Here is a 24,679-nt window from a genome sequence, read left to right as displayed (position 1 = left end):
ATCAACTTTTGGTTTCATTGATTTCCTGTACTGTTTTTCTGTTCTCTATGTTATTTATCAGTGCTGTAATATTTATTATTTCCTTCTTTCTGCTAGCTTTGAGTTTAGTTTGTTCTTCTTTTTCTAGTTCCTTAACTTGTAAAGTTAGGTTGTTGATTTGAGATATTGCATGTTTTTTAACGTAAGCATTTATAGCTGTAAATTTCCCCCTTAGCACTGTTTTTATTGCACCTCCTAAGTTTTAGTATATATATATTTTTAAATTGATGTATAGTTGATTTACAATGTTGTGTGGTATATTGTGTTTTGTTTTGTTTTTTTGCAGTATGAGGGCCTCTCACTGTTGTGGCCTCTCCCGTTGCGGAGCACAGGCTCTGGACCCACAGGCTCAGCGACCATGGCTCACGGGCCTAGCCGCTCCGCGGCACGTGGGATCTTCCCGGACCGGGGCACGAACCCGCATCCCCTGCATCGGCAGGCGGACTCTCAACCACTGCACCACCAGGGAAGCCCGTATATTGTGGGGTTTTTTAAGATTTTTTTTTTTGATGTGGACCATTTTTAAAGTCTTTATTGAATTTGTTACAATATTGCTTCTGCTTTATGTTTTGTTTTTTTGGCCACGAGGCATGTGGGATCTTAGCCCCCTGACCAGGAATTGAACCCACACCCCTGCATTAGAAGGCAAAGTCCTAACTACTGGACCGCCAGGAAGTCCCTGGTATTTTGCGTTTTCATTTTCATTTGTCTCTAAGTATTTTCTAATTTCTCTTGTGATTTCTTCTCTGGTCTATTGGTTGTTTAAAAGTATATTGTTTAGTTTCCACAATTTTGTGAATTTCCCCATCTTCCCTTTGTTATTGATTTCTAACTTCATCTCTTTGTGGTCAGAGAAGACATGTCCCATGTTCACTTGAGAAGAATGTGCATGTTGTTGAGTGGAGTGTTCTGTATATGTCAGATCTAGTTGGCTTATCAGGTTGTTCAAGTCCTCTATTTCCTTACTCATCTTCTGTCTGGTGGTTCTATCCATTACTGTGAGTGGGATATTGATGTCTCCAACTATTACTGTAGAACCGTCTATTTCTCCCTTCAATTCTGTCAGTTTTTGCTTCATAAGTTTTCAGCCATTATTTCTTCAAGTGTTCTCTCTGCCCCTTCCACTCTCTCTTCTCCTTCTAGAACTCCCACAGTGTTGTCTCTTTTATGAGGGCCTATAGTTCTCTTAGGCTCCGTGTGCTTTTCTTCAATCTTTTTTCTTTCTGTTCTCTGCCTTGACGACTTCTATTGTCTTATCTTTAAGTTTGCTGATTCTTTTTTTCTGCTTGCTCAAGTGTGCCCTTGAATTCTTCTAGCAAATTTTTCATTTCAGTTATTGTACTTTTCAGCTCTGGAATTTCTTTTCGGTTTCTTTTCAAGCTTCCTATCTCTTTATTGATATGTCTGTTTTGTTCACACATCATTTTCTCGATTTTCTCCACGTTTTCTTAAGTTAGCTGAGCATCTTTAAGATAGTTGTTTTAAAGTCTGTCTAGTATATCTGCCATTAGGTCTTTTTCAGGAACAGTTTCTGCTGATTTATTTTTTTCCTTTGAATGGGTCAAACTTTCCTATTTCTTTGTATGCCTTGAGATTTTTTATGTTGAACACTGGACATTTGAATCTAGTAATGTGGTAATTTTGCAAATCAGATTCTCCCTTTTCCCCAGATTTGCTATTTTTGTTGTTTTGATTACTGTAAAATCTGTCTCTTTGCCAAGGATCAGCCTGAGGTATAAACTTAAGGTCTTCTCAGGTCTTTTCTCAGCCTTTTGGGCATGTATGGTTACTTTCTAATTTTCCCCATGAATACGGTTGCTTTTTAATATACTAGTCTTTAATACCTGGCTCCCCAAAAGGTAAAAAGTGAAAATGAAGGATGGGGGTGGGGGGGTGGGGGGAGGGAAGGTGCTGGTCCTTTAAATCCTCGGGAAGTCACTTCAGCTAAAGCATCTTGCAACAATGGAGAGAGGTACTACAACAACAATAGCTGCCCCCTCTTTGTACATTTGTGTTCAGAAGCAGAAATCAGAGCACAGATCCCCAGTGTTTGGAGGATAGGTGCCTTTTTGCCCTCCCTGGCTCCTCCTACAAGCTGTTGACTGAAAAAAAAAATGCACAACGTTAGAGTTGTGAGTTAAGTTTTATTTGGAGCAAAATGAGGACTATAGCCTGGGAGACAGCATTTCAGATAGCTCTGAGAAACTGCTCCAAAGAGTGGGGAGGTCAGTATATATGTGATTTTGGTGAAGGGGGAGTACATGCAATCAAGCACATATTTTTTGAAGTTTTCTGCTAGTCTTGTGAAGTTTACTGCTAGTCACAAGGAGCAGACATCACCGGAAAGGATTTTAGTGCTTTTCTAGATATGAGGAGATACAAGAATTGGACTCCTGAAAATATCTAACTATCCGAAGACCTGTTCCGCCAGTTTTTCCCAGAGCACAGAGGGCCTCATTCCCGATCTCCACCCTGAACTCCTTTCAGGGGGTGTTGAAGGTCAGCAGCTGCAGCGGCTCATAATTTGATCCTTATAGAGGTAGATGGCAAGTGCCAATTTGTAGGTGACAAAGCTGTGTGCAAGCTGCTCCGGGAACACGGGTACTGCCATGCAGCTGGTGGTGACGGATGGGTAGCTGCTACTGTGCAAAGAGCTCAAGTTGACCAAAATGAACAGCGATTTACTGTCCAAGTCTTCCCCTAGAAGTTACCAGCCTTCAACAGAGTCCAGAGTTCCAAAATAAGTACATCAGACAGATTCAGCTAGTGGAATTGTTATTTAGGTGGGGAGTCAGATTCCTGGTGCTTCCTACTCTGCCATCCTCCCAGATCCTCTATTTCACTTATTTTCATTGTTTTCATTTTGGTAAACAACTGCTTTTGGCTATGCCCTAGCCTTGAGCTCAACTTTTGTGTTCCACAAGTTTTGATAACGCAGTGTCTTCATTTTTTTGGCTGTTAAATTATGACTTTATTGTCCCGTACCAGATAATGCAGCCTGTACTACTTGTATTATTTTTGCTTTGGTACCTTTGAGGGTTTTTTTGAGATTTAAAATACGGTTAATTTTTGGTAATGGGTTAAAATACATTTTAAAAAATGCCTGAGTCCACACAGATACCAAAATTAGAGACAGAACAGGAAGAAGGAGGAAAGGGAAGGCTGTTAGATGCAGAGGGTCTCCAAGCTGTGCTCCAGGGGTACTACAGGAGCAGCGGCCCTCTGGAGCGGTGACTTGGACGACACTGGGGGAGGCGGCTACGTGGAATCAGGTCGTCCCCTCCCACAGGCTTTGCCGGCTATGCCCTCGGGCCCCCTCCACTTCCAGGCCTGCGACTCCTAGAAGGAGAGCCTAGGGACCTGTCCTAGATACAAGTGGGGGGCGCTGCAGCTGGTGACGAGGGGCCTGAAGGTAGGGAGGGGCGAGGGCTTCGGGGCCCGCAGGTCTGAGGAGGTCGGGCCGCATGTAGCCCACCGAAGTCCCACCCCCCGGAGCGCGGGGCTCGGGTAAGCTCGGTGCGCCCAGGGCGGCCCAGACGCCGCGGGGGTCACCGTCCCCTCCAGGTCCGGCCTGGGCGGCCACGCGCGCCCCCGCCTCCCGGCCCAGCGGGGACGCGCGCAGGGCAGCTCAGGGCGGGGCCGGCGGAGGCGCGCGGCCTCCGGAAGCGCCTTTCCCGGAAGGCAGGGAGGCGGTGCCGGCCTCGGGGGGCGGCCTCGGCGATGGCGGCAGGGCGGCGGGAGCGCTGTCTCTAGCCCACAGAGCCGCGCCGCTAGAGGATGGCCTCGCTCGGACCGGCAGCTACGGGCGAGCAGGTCCCGGGGGCTGAGGCGGAGCCGGGCGCCGCGGGGCCGCCGCCGCCGCCGCCGCCACCGCCGCCGCCGTCCTCTCTGGGGCCCCTGCTACCCCTGCAGCGGGAGCCGCTGTACAACTGGCAGGCGACCAAGGCGTCGCTGAAGGAGCGCTTCGCGTTCCTCTTCAACTCGGAGCTGCTGAGCGATGTGCGCTTCGTGCTGGGCAAGGGCCGCGGCGCCGCCGCCGCTGGGGGCCCGCAGCGCATCCCCGCCCACCGCTTCGTGCTGGCTGCCGGCAGCGCGGTCTTCGACGCCATGTTCAACGGCGGCATGGCCACCACGTCGGCCGAGATCGAGCTGCCCGACGTGGAGCCCGCCGCCTTCCTGGCACTGCTGAGGTGAGCGGCGGGCACCGAGCCGGCCTCCCCAACCCCGCTCTCCTTACCCTCCTTACCCTCCCGGCCTCAGTTTCCTCCCGAGTCTGTGATGCTCGGGAAGGGCGAAACCGAAATTTGTCGGCCGAGACGGCTGCCCGCCGGCTGTGAGAGTAAATATTAGTGTCTAAGGCCAATTAGCGTGCGTTTTCACATTCCAGTAGCGGGTTGTTGCCCACGCTTGGGAATTAGAGAAGTGGTGAGGACAGAGTATGGGTCAGGTTGTCCTGATTGCCCATTTGCGACGTTTTAGGTTTTTGTTGGGGAAGAGGGATACTTGGGAAGTCTTGTAGACGAGATGACCTTTTAAATTTTTTTTAAATTTATTTTTACTTTTATTTTATTTTTATCCTCTTACGCCCTTTTCATTCGTGTTAGTTGTCATGATCTAGGACAGTGAATATCAAAACAAGTAAGTTTGGCTTTAGCTACCTTTTGTTCCTGCAGATAAGGTTATGTTTGCTTAAAAACGAATCTCCCTTTCGATGTTAAGAGTTTGCTTTTTGATTACTTGAGGATAGAAGATTGACTTCTGATTAATTTTATTTAATGGAAGGGAGCTAATAGTTTGGCATTATTAGCTGTTATTCATGAAAGGCCGTTTCGGAACGTATAGGTATTGTTTGCTACAATTTTACAAATGGGACTGCGGCCCAGAGAAGTCAAGTAACTTGAAGAGGTAACAGAGCCAAGTCATACCAGAGGCCATGTGTTTCATTACACCAAGATGGTTTTATCTGCCTGAGTAGAATGTATCATTAAAATAGCAGTCTTGGGTGGTACTGAGACAAAAACAGGTAGGTCAGTGGAAGAGATAAATACTCCACAAAGGCTCACAGCTCTCAGGAAGATCAAGGAAATTGAATACAAAGTTAACACAACACAGGTAGAAAAGAAATCTAAAATCCCATTAATAAGTGGATAAAGACAGGATAGATAACTTAGGGAAAGAAAAAATAATAATTAACAATGAATGTTTAACTTCGATAGTAATTAAAGAAGTGCACATTAAAAAATGTACTTTTCCTCTTCCAGTTTTTTTTTTTTAAGATAACATTTGGGGAGCCCTCTCTGACAGAGGTGGTGGTAAAACAGTCTGGCACTGTAGATTGTTTTCCCCACAGGTAGGAGGTATTCAAGTACTGAAAATGTTCCCCACAAAAATATTTAAGGCAGGATTATTTATAGTAGTGAGGAAGTAGTCAAGCAGAGAGAATGCTTAGATAAACAGTGATAGGTGCATTTGATGGAATGTAGTGCAGCAACTAAGTATGATATTCATGAAGACTAGGTAATAATATTAATGTGGAAAATGTATATAATTAGCATTTGAAACTGTGCTCACTATGATTAAAAACTGGGAAAAGAAACAGCAAATGTATACTTAGAGAAAAGGAGTGAAAGAAATATACCAAAATGCTAACCAAAGTTGTGTTGGAATGGTAAGATGATGTTGACTTTTCTTTTCTCTTTGTTTCTCATATTTTTTGTAATTTAGTTCAATTACATTTATAAAGGGGGAAAAAACAACTCAAAAGCTAGGATCTAGATCATTTTGGTTTTTGGTTTGAAGTCAACCAGGAGGATTGGTTATAGCTCATTTAGATTTTCTAAACTAGAAGTATTCTTTAATGAGCTGTTGGTCCACCTGCATTGTAATCACCTGGAGTACTTGTTAAATTTGTAGGTCTCTTCCCTCGTTACAATATTGTAATATTTGGAGGTGGGACCTTGAGAGCATATTTAATACTCTCCTTAAATACTGATACGTGAGAGCCACTGATCTAAAAATATTGTTGGGTAGCTTTTTCCTTTAAAAAACATTGAGATTGCTAGGATAAGAATGTAGAGGGAAAATGCTGATTTCATACTTTCACTGAAGCTGTTGATCAGTCAATACTTTCCCATCAATAGAAAATAAGTGAATTAACCTGAGTCCTTGAAATTTTCCTATTTTCAGCGTAGTCATGTTATTTGTCCTTCAGGTTCTAGTCATTGTTCTATTCTGAAAGTGATTTTTTTTTTTTTTTTTGAAAGTGATTTTTAAACTTAGGTTATTTAACGGCTGGTTATGAAGCATAGGTGCTGTGCTTACCTATTATTGCGTGACAAAAAGATGTCTCACAGTACTTGCTGAGGTGGAAAAGCAGGTTAGCTTGGGCATATTTTTATGTTTACAACTTGAATTAGTTAATATTACTTAAAGGCTTTTGAACTTGAGTTTGAAGCACTTTAAGAAACTGCTCACTTTGATCTGCCAGACCTTTACGTGATGTTCTTTAGTTGCTCATTTGAGAAATACTGCCTCCCTTGTTATGGACTTGTCTTCTTTCTCTCTTAAATCCACATATCCAGTCCTGTTCATTCCATCTATTTAGCAATCTCTTGAATCTTCTCTTTATCCCAAGCACCTTTACCATAGCTGAGCCACCTGCTGTAAAAATCTCCTCTTTTATTTCCCCACATGTACCCCTAATCCCTTCCGATCATTCTTTATACAATAGCCGAAGTAACTTTATAATTATACAGACCTTATTATATCCTTTTCCTAGTTTAAACCCTCCCAATGCCTCCTGATTGTTCTTAAAATAAATCCGAATCCTTAATGTGGTCTCTAAGGCCCTATCTGATCTGAGACCTGTCTAAAAAAGAAAAAAGAAAAAAGAAAAAAGAAATACTGCCTCCCTGTGCCAGTCACTGTTTTAGATATTGGATACAGCAGTGAACAAGAGAAAGTCCCTGCCCTCGTGGAGCTTATTATCCAGTAGGGAGAAACAAAGATATAATGTCAAGTACTGGTAAGTATTTTAAGGAAAAATGATCAAGTCATGAGGGAAGGAGCATTCTAAGCAAGGAAAAACATGTTTAAAGCCCCAAATTTCTCCTGTTAGAGGAATTGCAAGAGTAAACCAGTGTGATTTGAGCAGATAGAATACAGGGGAAAGTGGTAGAAGATAAGGTCAAAAAGATAGGCTGGCCAGGGTCATGCAGGGCTGTGGAGCCTGTGGAAGGACTTGGATTCCCTCTGGTGTCTGGTGGGAAGCATTTGAACAGGGGAGCGATATGATCTGGTTTACATTTTTTAAAAACTCATTCTGGCAGTTGTTTGGAGATTAGACTGTGGAAGTAGTAAAATGAGTAGCAGGGAATTGAATAAAAGAGGCTCTTGCAGTAGTTCAGGCAAGAGCTGATGGTGGGTTATATATACCAGGGTGGTAGTGATGGACATGATGAGAAGTAGTCAAAATCTGGATATATTTTGAAGGTAGAACCAAGAAGATTTACCAGACATCCAAGGAGGGATATAAGATCAGCCAGTTAGAAATACGAACCTGGAGTTTAGGGAAGAGCTGCTTGCTGAATATAAATTTGAAAGTTAAGAGTAAATGGTATTTAAACCATGAGGCCAGGTGAGATTACCTAGGGAAGGAATGTGTAATAGACTGTGAAGAGAAGGAGGTACAAGGATGAGCTCTGGGACCCTCCAGCATGTAGAGATGTAGCGGAGGAGGAGGAGCATAGGATGAGACTGAGCCACAGCTGTTAGTGGAATTAGAAGGGAAAACAAGGAGCCCACGTGGTGTCCTGAAAGTCCTGTTGAAGAAAGTGCACCAATAAAGAGGGAGTTGTTGACTATGTTAAATGCTGCTGAGAGTTGGGTAAAATGAGAACATTGAATTGATTATTGGTTTTGACAACATGGAGGCTATTGATAGCCCTGGCAAGAGTGATTTCAACAAAAGGATTAGAGTAGATTGGGGAGAAAATATGAAGTGAGGAGCTGGAGACCACTAGTATAAATAATCCTCTCGGAGTTTTGTTGCAACGAGGAACAGAGAAATGGAGCAGTGGCTGGAAGGAGACATGGGTTCCTCAGGTGACAACTATTCCTCAGGTTCTGTCTTCAGCTGTCTTCTTCCTTTCTCCCATTAACCCATGGCACTACATACTCCCCCAGCTATACTGCCAAACTTGTACTCAGCCCGAACTCAATTTCCAACTGGACAATCACAAACGAATGTCTAGTACCCATACAGATGGACATGTCAACAGTAAAAATATCTAACACTTAATGAGTGCTTGCCACGTTCCGCTTAGCGTATATTCCTAAGCACCTTGTGGGAACTCAAATTTCAGAACAGTCTTTGAGGCAGGCACGCTTATTAGGCCGTCTCAGTCAGCTTTTGCCACAATAATGCTATAAAGCACCCCAAAACTCAGGGGCTTAAAAAAGACAATCATTTATTCTTCCTTTGAATATTCTTGTTCTGTGGGTCAGTTGGGGATTGACTCAGGTGGGCTTGGCTCCAAGCTGTAGTTTGGTTCCAGTCTGTTCCATGTGTTTCTTATCCTGTTTGGACCAGTCATGAAGGTTCAGCCCCCTTCTCTTAATTTTTTCCAGCATTGCTTCAGACAGACCACTGCCTTTAGACTTAGCTCTCTCCACTCTTCACACTGTTAACAAAGTTATTTCTCTCACATCCAGACATTATCACAATTCCCCTGAATCTCTTAATGTCTTCTTTTTGCATACAGGATGCAGTTTAAACATTTCAGCAGGTATACAAGACCTTTATGATTTGATATCTATTCCCCTTCCTCTCCATCTGCTCAGTGCCCCAACTCTACTGATGGCCTTTCCCTTATTTTAATACTTGCCTTCTAAAGCCTCCTTGCCTTTGTACTTAGTCTTTCTGCCTAGAAGATTTCCACACTTAATTACCACCCTTCAGATATACTTCAGGCTTTATCTCCTCTATAAAACATCATTAATTTTGCACTCTGCCTCATCTAATCTCTTGTAGCAAGTTTTGTATCTATTGCTGTACAACAAACAGCTCCAACACTTAGCAGCTTAAATATGGTTTTATTATCTTTCAGGGTTGTGTGGGAGGTTCTTATAGCATATTCTTCAGGTCTCCCATGCAGTCATATTCTGATAGCAGTTGGGGCTGGAGTCATCTGGAGGTTTGATTCAGACTGAGTTGGCTGAACCTTTTTCTCTCTTTCTCCATGTCTTCTCCAGCTGATCTTTCCAGCAGGGTAGCTTGACTTCTTGGATAACAGCAGCCCATGGCTCCAGAAAGCACAAAAGTAGGAGCTGCCAGGCATCCTCAAAGTTTAGGTCCCAGACTGGCATAGTGTTAACTTCTGCCACATTCTGTTAGTTAACGAGAGGCAAACAGGATTAGCCCAGATTCCTTATGGACAGATCTGTATAAGGGTATGGATAGTAGGAGGCGTGATTTATTGGTGCCATCTTTAGAGATTAGTTATCAAACCATGCCTAATGCATAATTCTGTTGTAATTATGACATTACTTTTTAATCATTTTATTACCATAGCATAAGCTTTTTATGGGCGGAGCTATCGCTCTCGTATTTGTATTTCTAGGACCTGTCTCAGTGTCTTGTTATTATATAGTCCCTCAATAAATGTTTTTGAGTAAAATGAAAGAATCAGTAGTGATACACAGTTTCTTGTACATGATCTTGTGATTTTTCTAATTTAAAATGAAATTTTTACCTTAGTCTTTTAATTTTTAAATTAGATTAAATGTAACCTAAGTTTTATCTTTTGGAAAGCCATTCATCTTCGGGGAGAAATCAGAAATAGTTTGATGACCTGTAATTATTTCCCTGTGCTCTTGTCCTTAGAGGTAGTGTATCAGAGCTGAAATGTTCACTTTGAAATACAAAGTATTGTCATGAAGAACCTAGGGGTAAGGCAGGAATAAAGACGCAGACCTCCTAGAGAACGGACTTGAGGTTATGGGGAGGGGGAAGGGGGAGCTGTGACAGGGCGAGAGAGAGTCATGGACATATACACACTAACAAACGTAGTAAGGTAGATAGCTAGTTGGAAGCAGCCGCATGGCACAGGGATATTGGCTTGGTGCTTTGTGACAGCCTGGAGGGGTGGGATAGGGAGGGTGGGAGGGAGGGAGACGCAAGAGGGAAGAGATATGGGAACATATGTATATGTATAACTGATTCACTTTGTTATAAAGCAGAAACTAACACACCATTGTAAAGCAATTATACCCCAATAAAGATGTTAAAAAAAAATAAAAAAAAATAAAAAAATAAAATAAAAAAATAAAATACAAAGTATTGTGCTAATATGTTTAATTTTTAGTTATATTTTGTAAACACTGGCTTACATAGTTTGTTTAATATAGCAGTTTTAGTAATTAAATAGAATGTAGAGAAAACATGGATGTATTGATAAAATATGAATCAAGGTGATTCTAGGATTTTCAAGTAGCCTTTTTTCTTATTAGAAATGAAAATGGTTTCCCTATCAATGATAGCTAGAAACCTGTACTGAATTGTCTAGTCGGCTAACATGTATTCATTAAGGCTTAGCCAGGTGCCCACACTCTGTCCGATGCTGTAGGAAAGATAATAGGGAAAAATATAAGAAACACAGAGTTCCCTTTCTTATTGTTTATAGTCTAGTATTTATTTATAACTTGCATTGCTCCAAAAAGAATTTAAAATGTCATACAAGAAACACAAGGATAAGAAATAAAACAGAGCCAAGATGAAGCCAATACAAAAATGCATGCTATAGGTACTCTACAAACTTAATTTTGATAATTTTAGCAACTATTACAAAAAGAGAAACCTGGCTAGTCAGTTACAATTCATAGTGTTTGTAGATTAAAAACAAACCAACTGCTTAGGAGATGCACAACTCTGTCTGACAATAAGATCAGTTAAAAAAAAAATTCCTGATGCAGTCCCCTCATAAAGAAGGCATTACTGGGACTTACCTGGTGGTGCAGTGGTTAAGAATCCACCTGCCAATGCAGGGGACATGGGTTTGAGCCCTGGTACAGGAAGATGCCACATGCCGTGGAGCAACTAAGCCCGTGCGCCACAACTACTGAGCCTGCGCTCTGGAGCCTGCGAGCAACAACTACTGAGCCCGTGTGCCCTAGATCCCACGCTCTGCAATGAGATGCCACCGCACCACAACGAAGAGTTGCCCCCACTCGATGCAACTAGAGAAAAGCCTGCGCACTGCAACGAAGACCCAACGCAGCCCAAAAAAATAAATAAATGAAGGCATTACTGACATCAGTAGTATCCTCAATCTATGTCTTTAGATATAAATGTAGATGTTTCTTAAATATATTCGAGCCAAAGGTATATTACTGAGGTATAATTTCATAAAAGCAATTTGAATGGGGTTTTGGACCATATAGAACAGTCTAAAACACAATTCTTTGGTCCCTGGAATGTTCTTCCTGCCCTCTTTTCATCTTTTAGATCTCAGGTAGAAATTCTTGTAGGAAGCTTTTCCAGATCTCCCTGTCAGGGGCCCCACTTATAGATTCTTAAAGAACCATGTACTTCAACTTTGTGGAGCTGGTTTCCTTAAGTTTAAATCTACTCAAACAAATGATAATAAAGGCCCTACATTTCAGCTCTATATTTTATAACTCTAGTAATTTTTGCTTGAAAAAAGATTAAGGCAGATGTAAAGACTTCTTCCTATCTTGCCCTTAAAACAAAAACTTCCTAGGTTTCTAGTTTAGGAAGGGAACTGAGCATGATGTTAGCCTTCTCTCTGCCCCAGTTAAACCGACTGTAAAGAAATACAAAAGAAAATAAATCCATTACAGCGAAGACAAAAAAAAAGGAGAGAGATTGGAAGCCAATGTGGAAAAGGAACAAAGCAGTTGGAAGTGTGTTGATGATGAAATGGAGTGGCCAAGTCTGGAGCCCAGAATCCAGAGCATGAGGAACTACAGTGGTGGTGGGAGCTGCCTTTCCTGGCTGAGCCCCAGCATGGCTCTAGGTGGAGAGTTGGTAGTGAAGAGGGTGAAAATGAGAAGGTAGGGTTAAAACATGGGCATTAATTTAAAGCCTGTTTATAGGCCATCCCCTCAAACCCCCTCTTGTATGCTAACTCCTGGTGACATCTGACAGGCTCCTCTTTAAATAAACTAGACAAACCACCTGGGGAGAACTAGGGTGCTGATTTGGTTTAGGGACTCCAGGGTAATGGCATGGGTGGCGGCGGGGGGGGGGGGGGCGGGGAGGGGTTGGTCTCTAACCTAAAGGCTGCCTTCCCACTCCAATGCAAGGTGCCAGTCAGCAAGCCTCCCACATGCACAGCTCCCAGCCACCCTTTCCATTTTGGAGAAGGTTTTAGCTGGAAAGCAGTCCTATACTTACACAGCAGCAAAGAAAACTTACCAGCTACCAGGATATTCAACTGGAGATAATCATTAATCTTTTGACATATAAGGAAAATCAGAATATGAAAAAGACCAAGAACAGCTGATCCTCAAGGAAATAGGTAATTCAGGGAACAGAAAGGAACTTTTAAAACTTGGAGACTTGAGAACATTTTTGCATCCATAAAAAGGAGACATAGTGCTGTGGAGTTAAAAAAAAAAAGGAACACTCAAGAAAGAAGCAAGAATTCTTAGAAATTTAAACATGTGATTGCTGGGGAGAAAAATAGAAGGGCTAGAAGACTGGCAAGGAAACCTTCTGAAATGCAGAGGAAAATAGAAATGAAGCAATATAAAAATAAACAGCTAACATTTACTGAGGCTAAGTATTTGTCAGGCATTATTCAAAACACTTTGTGTATTTTAACTGATATTAATCCTCACCAGAACATTATGAAGTAGATACTGTTATCCACATCTCTTTTCAGAGAGGAACACAATGATAACTTGTTTAAAGTCACATAGCTGTCAGGTGATGGAATAGGCTCAAACCCAAGCCATCTCTCCCTGAGTCCAGGCAAATTAAAACAGCCCTCACCTGACGGGCCTGATAGTCTAGCACTGAGAGCAGCCAGAAGCCCAGAAATGGCGTGTTATGGTAGACAGCTCTTGCACTTCCCCAGCCTCTGTTTCCTCATCTTTAAAATGCAGGTAGCAGCACCTACCTTCCTTGTGGGAGGATTAAATGAATTGGCATCTGTCAGATGGTAGCGACGCAACAAATGTTCATTTTCTCTCTCTCCTTTTTATTCATTCCCCTACCCCTGACTATAAGGGACTAAGTGGTTTTTTCATTCCCTGTACTCATCACCAAGTGGCACCTGATGTTAAATGAGTATTATGAGGGTGATACAGATGGCTGACTTGAAAGGTTTTTGAAAAAATGTTTGAAAACAGTGTAATCTTGAAAAACAGCAACCTTCACTTTTGAACCTGAGACATAGAGAAGTATGAGAATGCACAGCCTCCACTGGAGGTAGTTGTAAGGATAATGATATTATTAGAGGAATGCCAGCATTTGGTTAGGGTGGGATGTTAGGGGGATGCAACAGGCTAGAATTTCATCTTGGGCGGTGAGTCTGCCCACCAGAATAAAAGAAGAAATTGAAAAGCAGTGGATAGGGACATGAAATAGAACTTCCTTTCCTCACTCAGTTTACTGTATAGAGTGTTCTGAAAGATGTTAATGGGTTTTCTTTTTTTTTTTTTAATAAATGTATTTATTTTTGGCTGCATTGGGTCTTCGTTGCTGCGTGCGGGCTTTTTCTAGTTGCGGCGAGCAGGGGCTACTCTTCGTTGCAGTGTACAGGCTTCTCATTGCAGTGGCTTCTCTTGTTGCAGAGCACAGGCTCTAGGCTCGCGGGCTTCAGTAGTTGTGGCTCGCGGGCTCTAGAGCACAGGCTCAGTAGTTGTGGCGCATGGGCTTAGTTGCTACGTGGCACGTGGGAATCTCCTGGACCAGGGCTTGAACCTGTGTCCCCTGCACTGGCAGGTGGATTCTTAACCACTGCGCCACCAGGGAAGCCCCCTAATGGGTTCTCTTAAACTCTTATTTTACGACTTGGGTCCTGGGAATATAAGTGTAATAAGTGTTCTTTCTAAGTCTTTAGTATTGCTAAAATGAAATACTTGTTCTTAATGCCTTATTTCTCCAGCACCCTCAGCTATGCTGAGTGTAGCTGAGAACTGGGCAGTAAGCACAAAGGTCTCTGAGGAACCACAAAGGAGCCCTGAAGTGGATATGCAGAAGCTTCAGTATAGTTCAGCAAGAACTGCCCAGGCCTTCTCTGAGAATCTTATGCTTTATCTGCACTTCTAGGAATCTGATTTATCTAGTGACCTAACAGTTAGAAGCAGCCAACCGGGGTGGGGGAGGAGGTATTGGTTTGATAGTATTTTGAAAGAAAGTTGGATCTAAATACTCAAAAGCACATAGCAATATGGGGTCATTTAATACACTATTAAACTGTTTTATTCCTCCAAAGCCCCAGTACTCCAGTCGTTGGTCATAATGCTAATTCTGGGATAACAAAGAAAGGTTAAAAAATGCCCAGAATAAGAAGACACCATTATCAGGAAATAAATGGATGTTTGACATTTAGAGATGTGAACTTAAGCCATCTGTAGATTTGCTTACATGAACATCCTTTGATGAAGGAGAGATAAATGAACCACTCATCCTAAGCTGCTGTAGGTGCTAAAAGACCTCTAAAAATTTGACTTGGAGACATGAAGATCCCATGATCTTCACTTAACTTTAGTCTCCTCTATAAATGGACACTGCCTACCTCTCAGGATTGAGTCAGAATAAAATGAGGTGATGTGTGTGCACATGCCCTTGTAGCCCTGGAAAGTTTGATGTACTTTTCAAGTTATTTTTCACTTTGCTCATTATCTTTTAAAATATTCCTCAGAGGTTTAACACTGATGGATTGCTTATCTAAAACCCTCCTGATCATCTCTGCAATTTCCACTTGTTTCCCAGATTTCTGTATTCAGATGAAGTTCAAATTGGCCCAGAAACAGTTATGACCACTCTTTATACTGCTAAGAAATATGCAGTCCCAGCCTTGGAAGCACATTGTGTGGAATTTCTCACCAAACATCTGAGGGCAGATAATGCCTTTATGTTACTTACTCAGGTAAGTAAATGTAGCTAAGGTATGTATCATTTAGCTTTAAAAAATGGTTACAACTATATATGAATATTTACTGTTTCCTGGAGAATTAGTCCTAGATTATTATTTTAAAGCATATGAAATCTTCTGGTATCATTCAGGAAAATACATCAGAGTCATATAATTTTAGAATAGAAAAGCAAATTAGAGTTAATATATCATATAATAGGTAAAGAAACTGAAGCCTTATATAAATAGGGCATTATGACTCCAAGTTATATAACTGTTTAGGATTGGAGTTGAGGTTAGTATCCAGCATTGTTCCTGCTATGATTGAGAGTATGATAGCATGAAGCTTTCTGGACATCTTTGTTCTTGATTTGCGTTGGGTCTGAAATTAAGATTGAATACTTCAAGTCCGGAAAAGTTGTAAGATTTACTGTCTTCTGTCTTTAAGCTTGCTGACCCACTTCTGGAGGAGTTAGAATTTAAGAATATCCTTACTTTGACATTTAAAAAAGTTTTCACTGAGTATACTATACATGCAGAAAAGTACACATATCATAAGTGTACAGTCTGATGAATGTTTACAAACTGAACACATCTATGGAACCATTAACCAGTCTTTAACTTGTACTATTTAGCATCTGTTAAATGCCTGTAACCTGAGCTCCATACTTGAGATATAAATAAATTGTTGTTGTTCTTTTTAGACAATGTTATGATACCCTTTTACAAATTTGTTTTCAAAATCCTAAACTAGTCTATGTAACCCTGTGCTAGGGGTTGAATTGTGTCCCCCAGAATTCATGTGTTGAAATTTTAATCCCCAGTACCTCAGAATAAGACCTTTTGGGGAGATAGGGTCTTCACAGAGTTAAGCAAGTTAAAATGAGGGGGGGAAAAAGTCTAAGCTGATAATATATAATCCTACTGAATATTAGTAATGGAAATAATCATGGCTGTTCGTTAGCCTAACCGTCTCATTTTCCAAATGAAAAATCTAAAACCTGGCTAGTTAACTACCTGCGCAAAGTCTCACAACAGGCTAGGTGGGGCCAGAGCCCAGAGCTCAAGTTTCCCAATTCTACATCCATTTTTGGTTTTTTTATTTTTTTGTTTGTTTGTTTTTTTGCTGTACCTGGGCCTCTCACTGTTGTGGCCTCTCCTGTTGCGGAGCACAGGCTCTGGACGCGCAGGCTCAGCGGCCATGGCTCACAGGTCCAGCCGCTCCGCGGCATGTGGGATCTTCCCAGACCGGGGCACGAACCCGTGTCCCCTGCATCGGCAGGCGGACTCTGAACCACTGCACCACCAGGGAAACCCTCTACATCCATTTTGTCATACCAGAAATGACTGATGGCATTTTTTTTTTAATCTTTGGCCGTTAAGTATTTATAGTTATAGAAGAAAGAACATGCTGATGTCACCTCTTCTTAGACATAATCACAGAACTCCATGTCTGTATATATTGTATTCCAGACACTAAGCTAGTCCCTTTGTATATATTATCACATTTACTCCTCATTACAGCTGTGCTGTTGTTTATTATTATCCCCATTTCAAAGATGAAGAAATGGAAGCGTAAAGAGGTAAATATGTTATATAACATGAGACAGCAAGTGGTAAAAGTAAGGTCTCAACCTTAAACCAGTAAGATACAGTGATATTGATGATAATAATAGCAAAATGTATTGAGTGAGTATTGTGTGCCAGGTACCATTCTGAATACTTGGTATGCATTAATTCATTTAATCTTCACAATAACTTTAGGAGATGTAGCTATTCTAGGTGAAGATTTTCTTATCATCCCCATTTTATAGACAAGGAAATTGAACCACAGGGAGGTGAAATAACTTGACTAAGATTATATAACTAATAAGTGATGTCTCCTTGCATTTTTTTCCTCTTTTGAATTTGTGATGAAAATCCAATAAAGAAGTTGATAGTCATAAGATTCTTTATTGTCTAAACAATTTTGTTGTGTGTAGAGAGGGTCACTTAACTACTCTTCTTTTTTAAATTCAGTCATAAAATTTAGAAACCAATAGGACTTCCCTGGCGGTCCAATGGTTAAGATTCTGCACTTCCACTCCAGGAGGCACGGGTTCATACCTGATCGGGGAACTAAGATCCCGTATGCTGCACGGTATGGCCAAAAGAAAAAAAAATTTAGAAACCAGTAAATTAAACTTTGACGATTAAAATACGCTTTCTAGGGCTTCCCTGGTGGCGCAGTGGTTGAGAGTCCGCCTGCCAATGCAGGGGACATGGGTTCGTGCCCCGGTCCGGGAAGATCCCACATGCCATGGAGCAGCTGGGCCCGTGAGCCATGGCTGCTGAGCCTGTGCTTCCGGAGCCTGTGCTCTGCAACAGGAGAGGCCACAGCAGTGAGAGGCCCGCATACCGCAAAAAAAAAAAAACAAAAACAAAAACAAAACGCTTTCTAGTTCAGGAGGCCAAGGTGGGGCCTGAGAGTCTGCATTTCTAACAGACTTTCAGATGATGCTGGTGCTTCTGGACTACACTTTGAGTAGCAAGGGTTAACAGATGTCACTGAGAAAAAGAAATTTTTTAGTGTCTCATTGGTCTTAGAACTCAACATTACTCCAAAGTTTTCATGGTGGGGTCATGTGAATTAGCCCACAAATTGTCATGTGAACGTCTTGTTCCTGCCAAGTGAGTCATTTGAACTGAGCATGTTCATTTACTTGAGAGGACCTATGCTAGCTTCCCTCTAAAACAAAGAGCCAGTATACTGTACCAGCATAGATTACAGAGGGAAAAACACTCTCTGTGAAGTGATACAATCATTAAATATAGTGCTATTTTATCAGGTAATGCCAGACTCAAACTAAATTTAGAGAAAATTTATTTTACTCTTAAGTAGCAGCAGTAGATTCTAAAGGAAACTTGATACTGTATCTGAGTAACTGAAATATTGCTACTCTGAATTAAATAATTTTTACCAAAAATTGTTTTTCCTAGAGTAAAATATCAATTTTTGCATGAACACTAACTCACCTATAAAAACTGAGTTGGCCAGTTAGAATATCTGCTGAAGTTAGAATTTTTAAAATGTACTATTTTTCATATTTTAAAAATACAAAAACTATGATCCTAGACTGGATCCCATGCTAGAAGGAACAGTGTTATAAAAAGCATTATTGGGCCAATTGAAAAAACTGAAATACAGACAGTAGACTTCTGTTTTGTCCATGCTATTAAATGTAAACAGAGGTGACTCTAGGCCAGAAGGAAAATTGGTCATTGGCACACCTATCATCGTATCTCCTTTTTCAGTGTTACGGTTTTTTAAGAATTTCATTTCTCCTTTTTCAGTGTTACAGTTTTTAAAAAATTTCAATTGAATTTGAACGCCCCCATTTTTAAACTTTTTTTTGAATTATAATATGCATCCTGATAAAGCACATATTGTAAGTTTGACTTCTGACTTCTTAAAGCCTAGATTTGCTTTGCTAAAATCATACAGTATACAGTTGATCCTTGAACAACACGGGTTTGAACTTTGTGGGTCCACTTATATGTGTAATTTTTTCAGTAGTAAATACTATAGCACTACATGATTAGTGGCTGATTGAGTCCAAGGATACGGAGGAACCTCGGATACAAAGGGCCAACTATAAGTTATATGTGGATTTTGACTGCACAGAGGGTCAGTGCCCCTAACCCCCAAGTTGTTCAAGAGTCAGCTGTATACTCTTTTGCTCAATATATGCAGTACTTTCTTTTGCTTACCATTAAGTTTGTGGGATTCCTTCATATTGTTGTGTGTAGTTGTAGATCATTCATTCTCATTATTGTGTAATATTCCATCACGTGAATTTACTTATTTGCTCCTCTGTTGTCAGGCCTAGTTTTTGCTTAGGTTCCCAGAACTTTCATGCTGTAAAATTCTTGTACTTTATTCTCTTCCCCCAATCAAAATAGGAAATGGAAAAAAAAACTGATCTGTTGGTACTGGTATGCTTGACAATTGATATTACCATTTAGTGAAAAGATCTTAAGACTTGGACTTAAGTACTGGCTTTGGAGCATAACTAGCTAGATGTTACTAGGCAAGTCAGTATACCTCTTTGAGCCTCTGTTTCCTCATCTGGATAATGGGATAATGTCTGCCTTATCTAACCTAGAGTGTTTCATTAAGGATAACATAAGTGATGTATAAGAAACAAGGCAATGCATATATAGGCATATGAAAATAAAAATAACAGGGTTGTTAGTGGTAATATGAATTAATTGTTATCTCAGCAGGGCATTTTTGCTTTTAGCTTTTATTTCTGATTGTGGAATGAAAAGTTTTAAGCACATATAAGACATTATAATTGTATTTTAAGTATGTGTTTTTATATAATTAGCAATTATAATTGTTTACAGTATTAGTTTTGAATATGTACAGCCTGAAGGTAAAATAACTATGAAAATAACTAGCTTTTTACATGTTTAGGCTCGATTATTTGATGAACCTCAGCTTGCTAGTCTTTGTCTAGACACAATAGACAAAAGCACGATGGATGCAATAAGTGCAGAAGGGTTTACTGATATTGATATAGGTAAGTTCACTGTGAATTAAAATGTTACCTTTTAAGTACAGTAATGCCTTACTAGTCAGCCTTGTGGGCAGACAAGCTGTTTTTAAATTAGTGGGTTTTCCAAGTGATTTAAGTCTCCCTCTTTAAGAGTTTTGCTTTCTTTATTTTGCTGAAATATTCCTAAAAGTCTTAACTACCTCATTGCCTTTTAAAAGATGTCAAATCAAACAAATATTCATTGAATGCTCACCATATGCATGGCATTATACTAGGGTCCTATAAGAAATACAAAGAAGGGTAAGATGTGCATTTTCTTAAGGAAACTATCATCTAATTGGAGAATCAGGGAACAAATATGTGAAAATTAAGATTTAAGACATTAAATAGAAGAGATGACATACGGCAAAATGTGACTTACGCCTTTTCTGAACTAGATACATAGAAAATAATTACTATGCAAATCCAGAACATGAAGAGAGCACCTCACATAGGAGTGTTAGGAAAATCTTGACCCAGAAGGTTCTGACATGGGCCTTAGAGAATGTATAACATTTGGTTAATGAAGAGGGGAGGGCATTAGAGGCAAGTGGAACTGCACGAAGAAGTGTGTGTAGAGGAAGGGCGGTGCAAGGCAGGTGAAAGCCAGCTTGTGGAGGACAGTGCAGTGACAGGCTGAGGAGTTTGAATTTTGTCGTGTAGGAGAGCAGAGAGAGCTGATCCAGGCTTATGACTTAAAATATCACCATCATGAACCCATAATATCTATCTTTAATCTTACCACCTTCTGGGCTCCAAATTTATATACCCAACTATTTACTTGACATCTTCATTTGGAGATTTTATAGGCATTTCCAACAACACAGCTAAAAGAGAGCCATTGATTTCCCCCAACTCCCTGTTAAATCTTTTTGTTCCTTTCCAGTTTTCTCCTCATTCTTCCCTAATGGCACCACCATGCACAACTAAAAACCTAGAAGTTATTCTTGATTATTCTCTTTCTTTCATACCCCACATGCAGTTTATCAGTACGTGCTCTCTGCTCTCCACTCAAAATGTATCCTGGGGGAATTCCGTGGCAGTCCAGTTAGGACTCGGTGCTTTCACTGCCGGGGCCCAGGTTCAATCCCTGGTCGGGGAACTAAGATCCTGCAAGCAGCGCAGCACAGTCAAAAAAAAAAACACAAAGGTATCCTGAATCTGACCATTTCTTACCATATCCATTGCTCCCACCTAGTCGAAGCCACTGTTCTCTCACCTGGATAACCTCTGTGGTCTCCTATTGTCTCCCTGCTTCCACTCACCCTTGCTTTCATACTGTCCATTCTCTACACAGCAGCAGATTGTATCACATCCTTGCTTCCAGTGTCTTCCCACTGCAGTTAAAATAAAATTCTAACTGCTTACAAAACTTACAAGATCCTATGTGATCAAGCCTTATATTAGTCAGGGTAGGCTAGGCTTGGCTGTGGTAACAAATAGACCCCAAAATGCACGCTCAACACATTTGCACAAATAAACCCCCAAAATGCACACTGCTCCAACACAATAGAAATTTTTTTTACACTCACGCAGTCCAAGGAAGTGTTCCCGGCCAGTGAGTGGCTCTCTTCCATCTTGTGGCTCTGCCATTTCCTACAGCCTGCTTATTATCTGTATCTTGCTAGCAAATGGGAAAACGCCTGGGCAAGGAAAATACCCACATCTTAAAAGCTTTGACCTTGAAATGGCACCCTCATTTTGCCTCTTATTTCATTGGACAGAATTCAGTCACCAGATGCCACCTAACTTAAGGGGAGGCTAGGAGATGCAGACTACTCACATCCCAGGAAGAAGAGAAAACAGAATTTTTGTAAAGAGCTGGCAGTAACTACCTGCCTCCTTCTGTATCTGACCTTGTCTCCTACCATTCTGCTTCTCATTCACTATGTTCCATATGCACTGGCCACAGTTATTTCAGTGTTTTTGAGCCTTTGTATTTTCTGTTCCTTCTGATTGGAATCCTTTTCCCCATGAATCTTTGTGTGGCTACCTCCTTTTAATGATTCAGATCTCAGGTTAAACAAGACCTGAGACGGGCCATCTCACGCCTACGTAAAGTACCATATTCCCCTAAACAATCCCTGTTCTGTTACTCTGATTTATTTTTCTCATAATATGTATCACTCTCTGAAAATCTTATCTTGGTCTTTGTCTGAATATGTATATATTGATTGTCTACCTCCTCCTTCTAGATTGTACACTCCTTAAAGGCAGAGACTTTGTCTTGTTTACCACTGTATCTCCAGCACTGAAAGTAGTAGAACATAGTATGTGTTCAGTTAATATTTGTTGACGAACTGGGCTGACTGGCTATGTCTAGAATGTTGCCTTTCCTTCCCACCTTGGCTAGTTCTCACTCAGTCTTAATGTCTTGGCTCAAATTATAACTTTCTTGAGAACTGCTGCCCTCCCCTCTTCCATGAAATTTAATATATTCCTGTTTTCAATAACATCCCTTTCTTAGTTTGCCTGTCTGCTGCACATTACCTTGGGAAGGATTTGTGCTCTTCTTGCATTATCCTGAAGGGCAGCGACTAGATTTGGTTCCCCCCCAGCACCTGCACGTTGTGTGCTATTGAATTTTTGTTGAGTTACTGGATGTTTGAGAGCCCTAAGCACTGCCCACGTTGGTAATGAAACATTGCTTAATCCTAGTGTCCTTCCCTTTAAGGAGCTATCAAGTGCTCCACTTCAGTCTACTGTCATTTGAAATAATACTGCCTGCATCTGGGTGACTCACTCCGAGAAGTTGTTTTGTAAATAGCTCCTCCATTAGGCATGCCATTGGATCCTGGGAATCTTTTTTTTTTTTTTTTGAGGGTATTAAATTATTTATTTATTACACATGATAATGGATGATACACAAGCTTCATTCCCATCTATATCTGGTACCATAATCCAATTTAGATATATTGCATAGGATGTGCCAACAATCATATATTAATAATCAGAAAAGTCCATGACTTTGCTTGGGTGACCCTTTTCGCGGTGAACTCCAGGTCACAACGCAATAACTGTCAGTTCAACTACACCAAGGTTTCGGAAGACAATAGCTTCTCCACCAGAGCAGGTTGTAAATAAATTTTGGATGGAACCTGGCATCGCCCTGAAGGAATACTAACTTCACACTGTTGGGGTAGTTTACCAAAATGGCTTCAGAGTAGACTAACTTTACACAGCATATTTTAAAAAAAGACACATTTATTCAGTGTCATGGTCAGACTATTACATTTAGCCATCAACAGCATGGGTGCAAGAAAAAAAAATCTACATTAAAACCCTTTGTTGGAATGCTTTACACTTTCCATAGAACAGAAACTAAAATAACCTGTTATACAATTAGTCACAAATACAGTCCTCGAGTCTTTTTGCCCATACACATGAGTATTGTCTAAAACACGTCTTCTTTGTAGCAGCTAGGCCCTACCACCACTGTGCTTTGGCTGAGTTCACATATCTCTTGTAACCTGTAGCTTCCCTGTCACTTCCCTGGCTCTCCTCTCCTGCTAAGCTTTGTTTCCTGGCAGTAATCAAAACCTTCTGCCACTGCCACAGCTACTGCTGCTGCTGGAACCACCATAGCCACCTTGGTTTCGGGGTTTGGCAAAGTATTGGCCTCCACCACCACAGGGGCCAGAACTTCTGCCTCCAAAGTTTCCTCCTTTCATGGGTCCAAAATTTGAAGATTGATTGTTGTAACTGCCAAAATCATTGTAGCTTCCACCACCTCCAAAATTGCTTTCATCATTACCAAATCCATTATAGCCATCCCCACTGCCACCATAGCCACCACCACCACAGCTGCCACCAAAGCCAGCTCGACCACTGAAGTTTCCTCCACGACCAAAGCTGTCATTCCCACCAAAACCCCCTCCACAACCACCACCAAAGTTTCCAGAACCACTTCGACTTCTTTGGCTGGGTGAGGCACTAGCCATCTCTTGCTTAGATAGGGCTTTCCTTACTTCACAGTTGTGGCCATTCACATTTTTTATTTCTGAATGACAGTCTTGTCTACGGAGTCATGGTCATCAAAGGTTACGAAAGCAAAGACTCTCTTTTTGCCACTCCCTTGATCAGTCATGATTTCAGTCACTTCAATTTTCCCATACTGTTCAAAGTAATCTCTTAGATGATGTTCTTCAGTGTCTTCTTTAATGCCACCAACAAAAGTCTTTTTCACCTGGTTAAGTGGGCACCAGGTCTTTGAGAATCTTCTCTTGAGACGGCCCTTTTTGGTTCCACAACTCTTCCATCCACCTTGTGTGGCCTTGCATTCATGGCTGCATCCACCTCCTCCACAGTGGCATACGTGACGAACCCAAAGCCCCTGGAGCGCTTGGTTCTTGGATCCCTCATTACCACACAGTCTGTGAGCGCTCCCCGCTGCTCACAATGGCTCCTCAGGCTCTCATCGGTTGTTTCAAAGCTCAAACCTCCGAAGAAGAGCTTCCGCAGCTGTTCGGGCTCTTTGGGTGACTCTGACTTAGACATGACAGCAGTGGAGGTGGGGGAGACGTCAACGATGCTTACTCAGCGGCGTCCATGGGCAGAAAGTAATCTACTGAATGTATCTCCTTGGGAACCTTGAAGTAGGTACCTTGCACAGGATGAAAACCCTATAAATATTTGTTGATTTGATTTGATTTGATTTGCAGTGGTTTGTATTAAAACCCAGTATTGTATGATGTTTATAAATATAATCCTGTGTGTTTTTATGATCTTTATTAGGCTCTCAGCTGTCATTTCTTATTATAACACATCTATCTATAGAGGCCCTATGTGTTTTCACCTCATAGTCTAGTTTGTCACAAATGTACTTTTTAAAAATTGGGAATGAAAGAGAATTCTAGGATCTGAAAGAAAGACCTGGCTTCAGGAGCTTTTTTTAAATAGCTATTTTAGATTCTGGGGATGCTTTTTCTCCTGGCATTTGAATATGTGCTCCAGAGG

General features: G+C 41.2%; 1 protein-coding gene and 1 pseudogene across 2 annotated transcripts in view; one reads left to right on the top strand and one right to left on the bottom strand.

Annotated features, from left to right (window-relative positions):
- Nucleotides 1–3,751: 3,751 nt before the first annotated feature.
- Nucleotides 3,752–24,679, top strand: part of BTBD1 (BTB domain containing 1) — a 45,068-nt gene continuing 24,140 nt past the window's right edge. The window contains exons 1-3 of the mRNA XM_082852635.1: nucleotides 3,752–4,229; nucleotides 15,002–15,158; nucleotides 19,603–19,708. Coding sequence (XP_082708761.1) covers nucleotides 3,817–4,229; nucleotides 15,002–15,158; nucleotides 19,603–19,708 — 676 coding nt within the window. The 5' untranslated portion in view covers nucleotides 3,752–3,816. The remainder of the gene's footprint in view (nucleotides 4,230–15,001; nucleotides 15,159–19,602; nucleotides 19,709–24,679) is intronic.
- Nucleotides 23,243–24,378, bottom strand: LOC309957598 (heterogeneous nuclear ribonucleoprotein A1-like; annotated as a pseudogene). The gene has a single exon. The product of its transcript is annotated as a heterogeneous nuclear ribonucleoprotein A1-like (transcript).

Source organism: Leucopleurus acutus, assembly GCF_964270905.1.
Source record: "Leucopleurus acutus genome assembly, chromosome: 1".
Classification (NCBI taxonomy): domain Eukaryota; kingdom Metazoa; phylum Chordata; class Mammalia; order Artiodactyla; family Delphinidae; genus Leucopleurus; species Leucopleurus acutus.
This window is presented reverse-complemented; position numbering and strand designations above follow the sequence as displayed.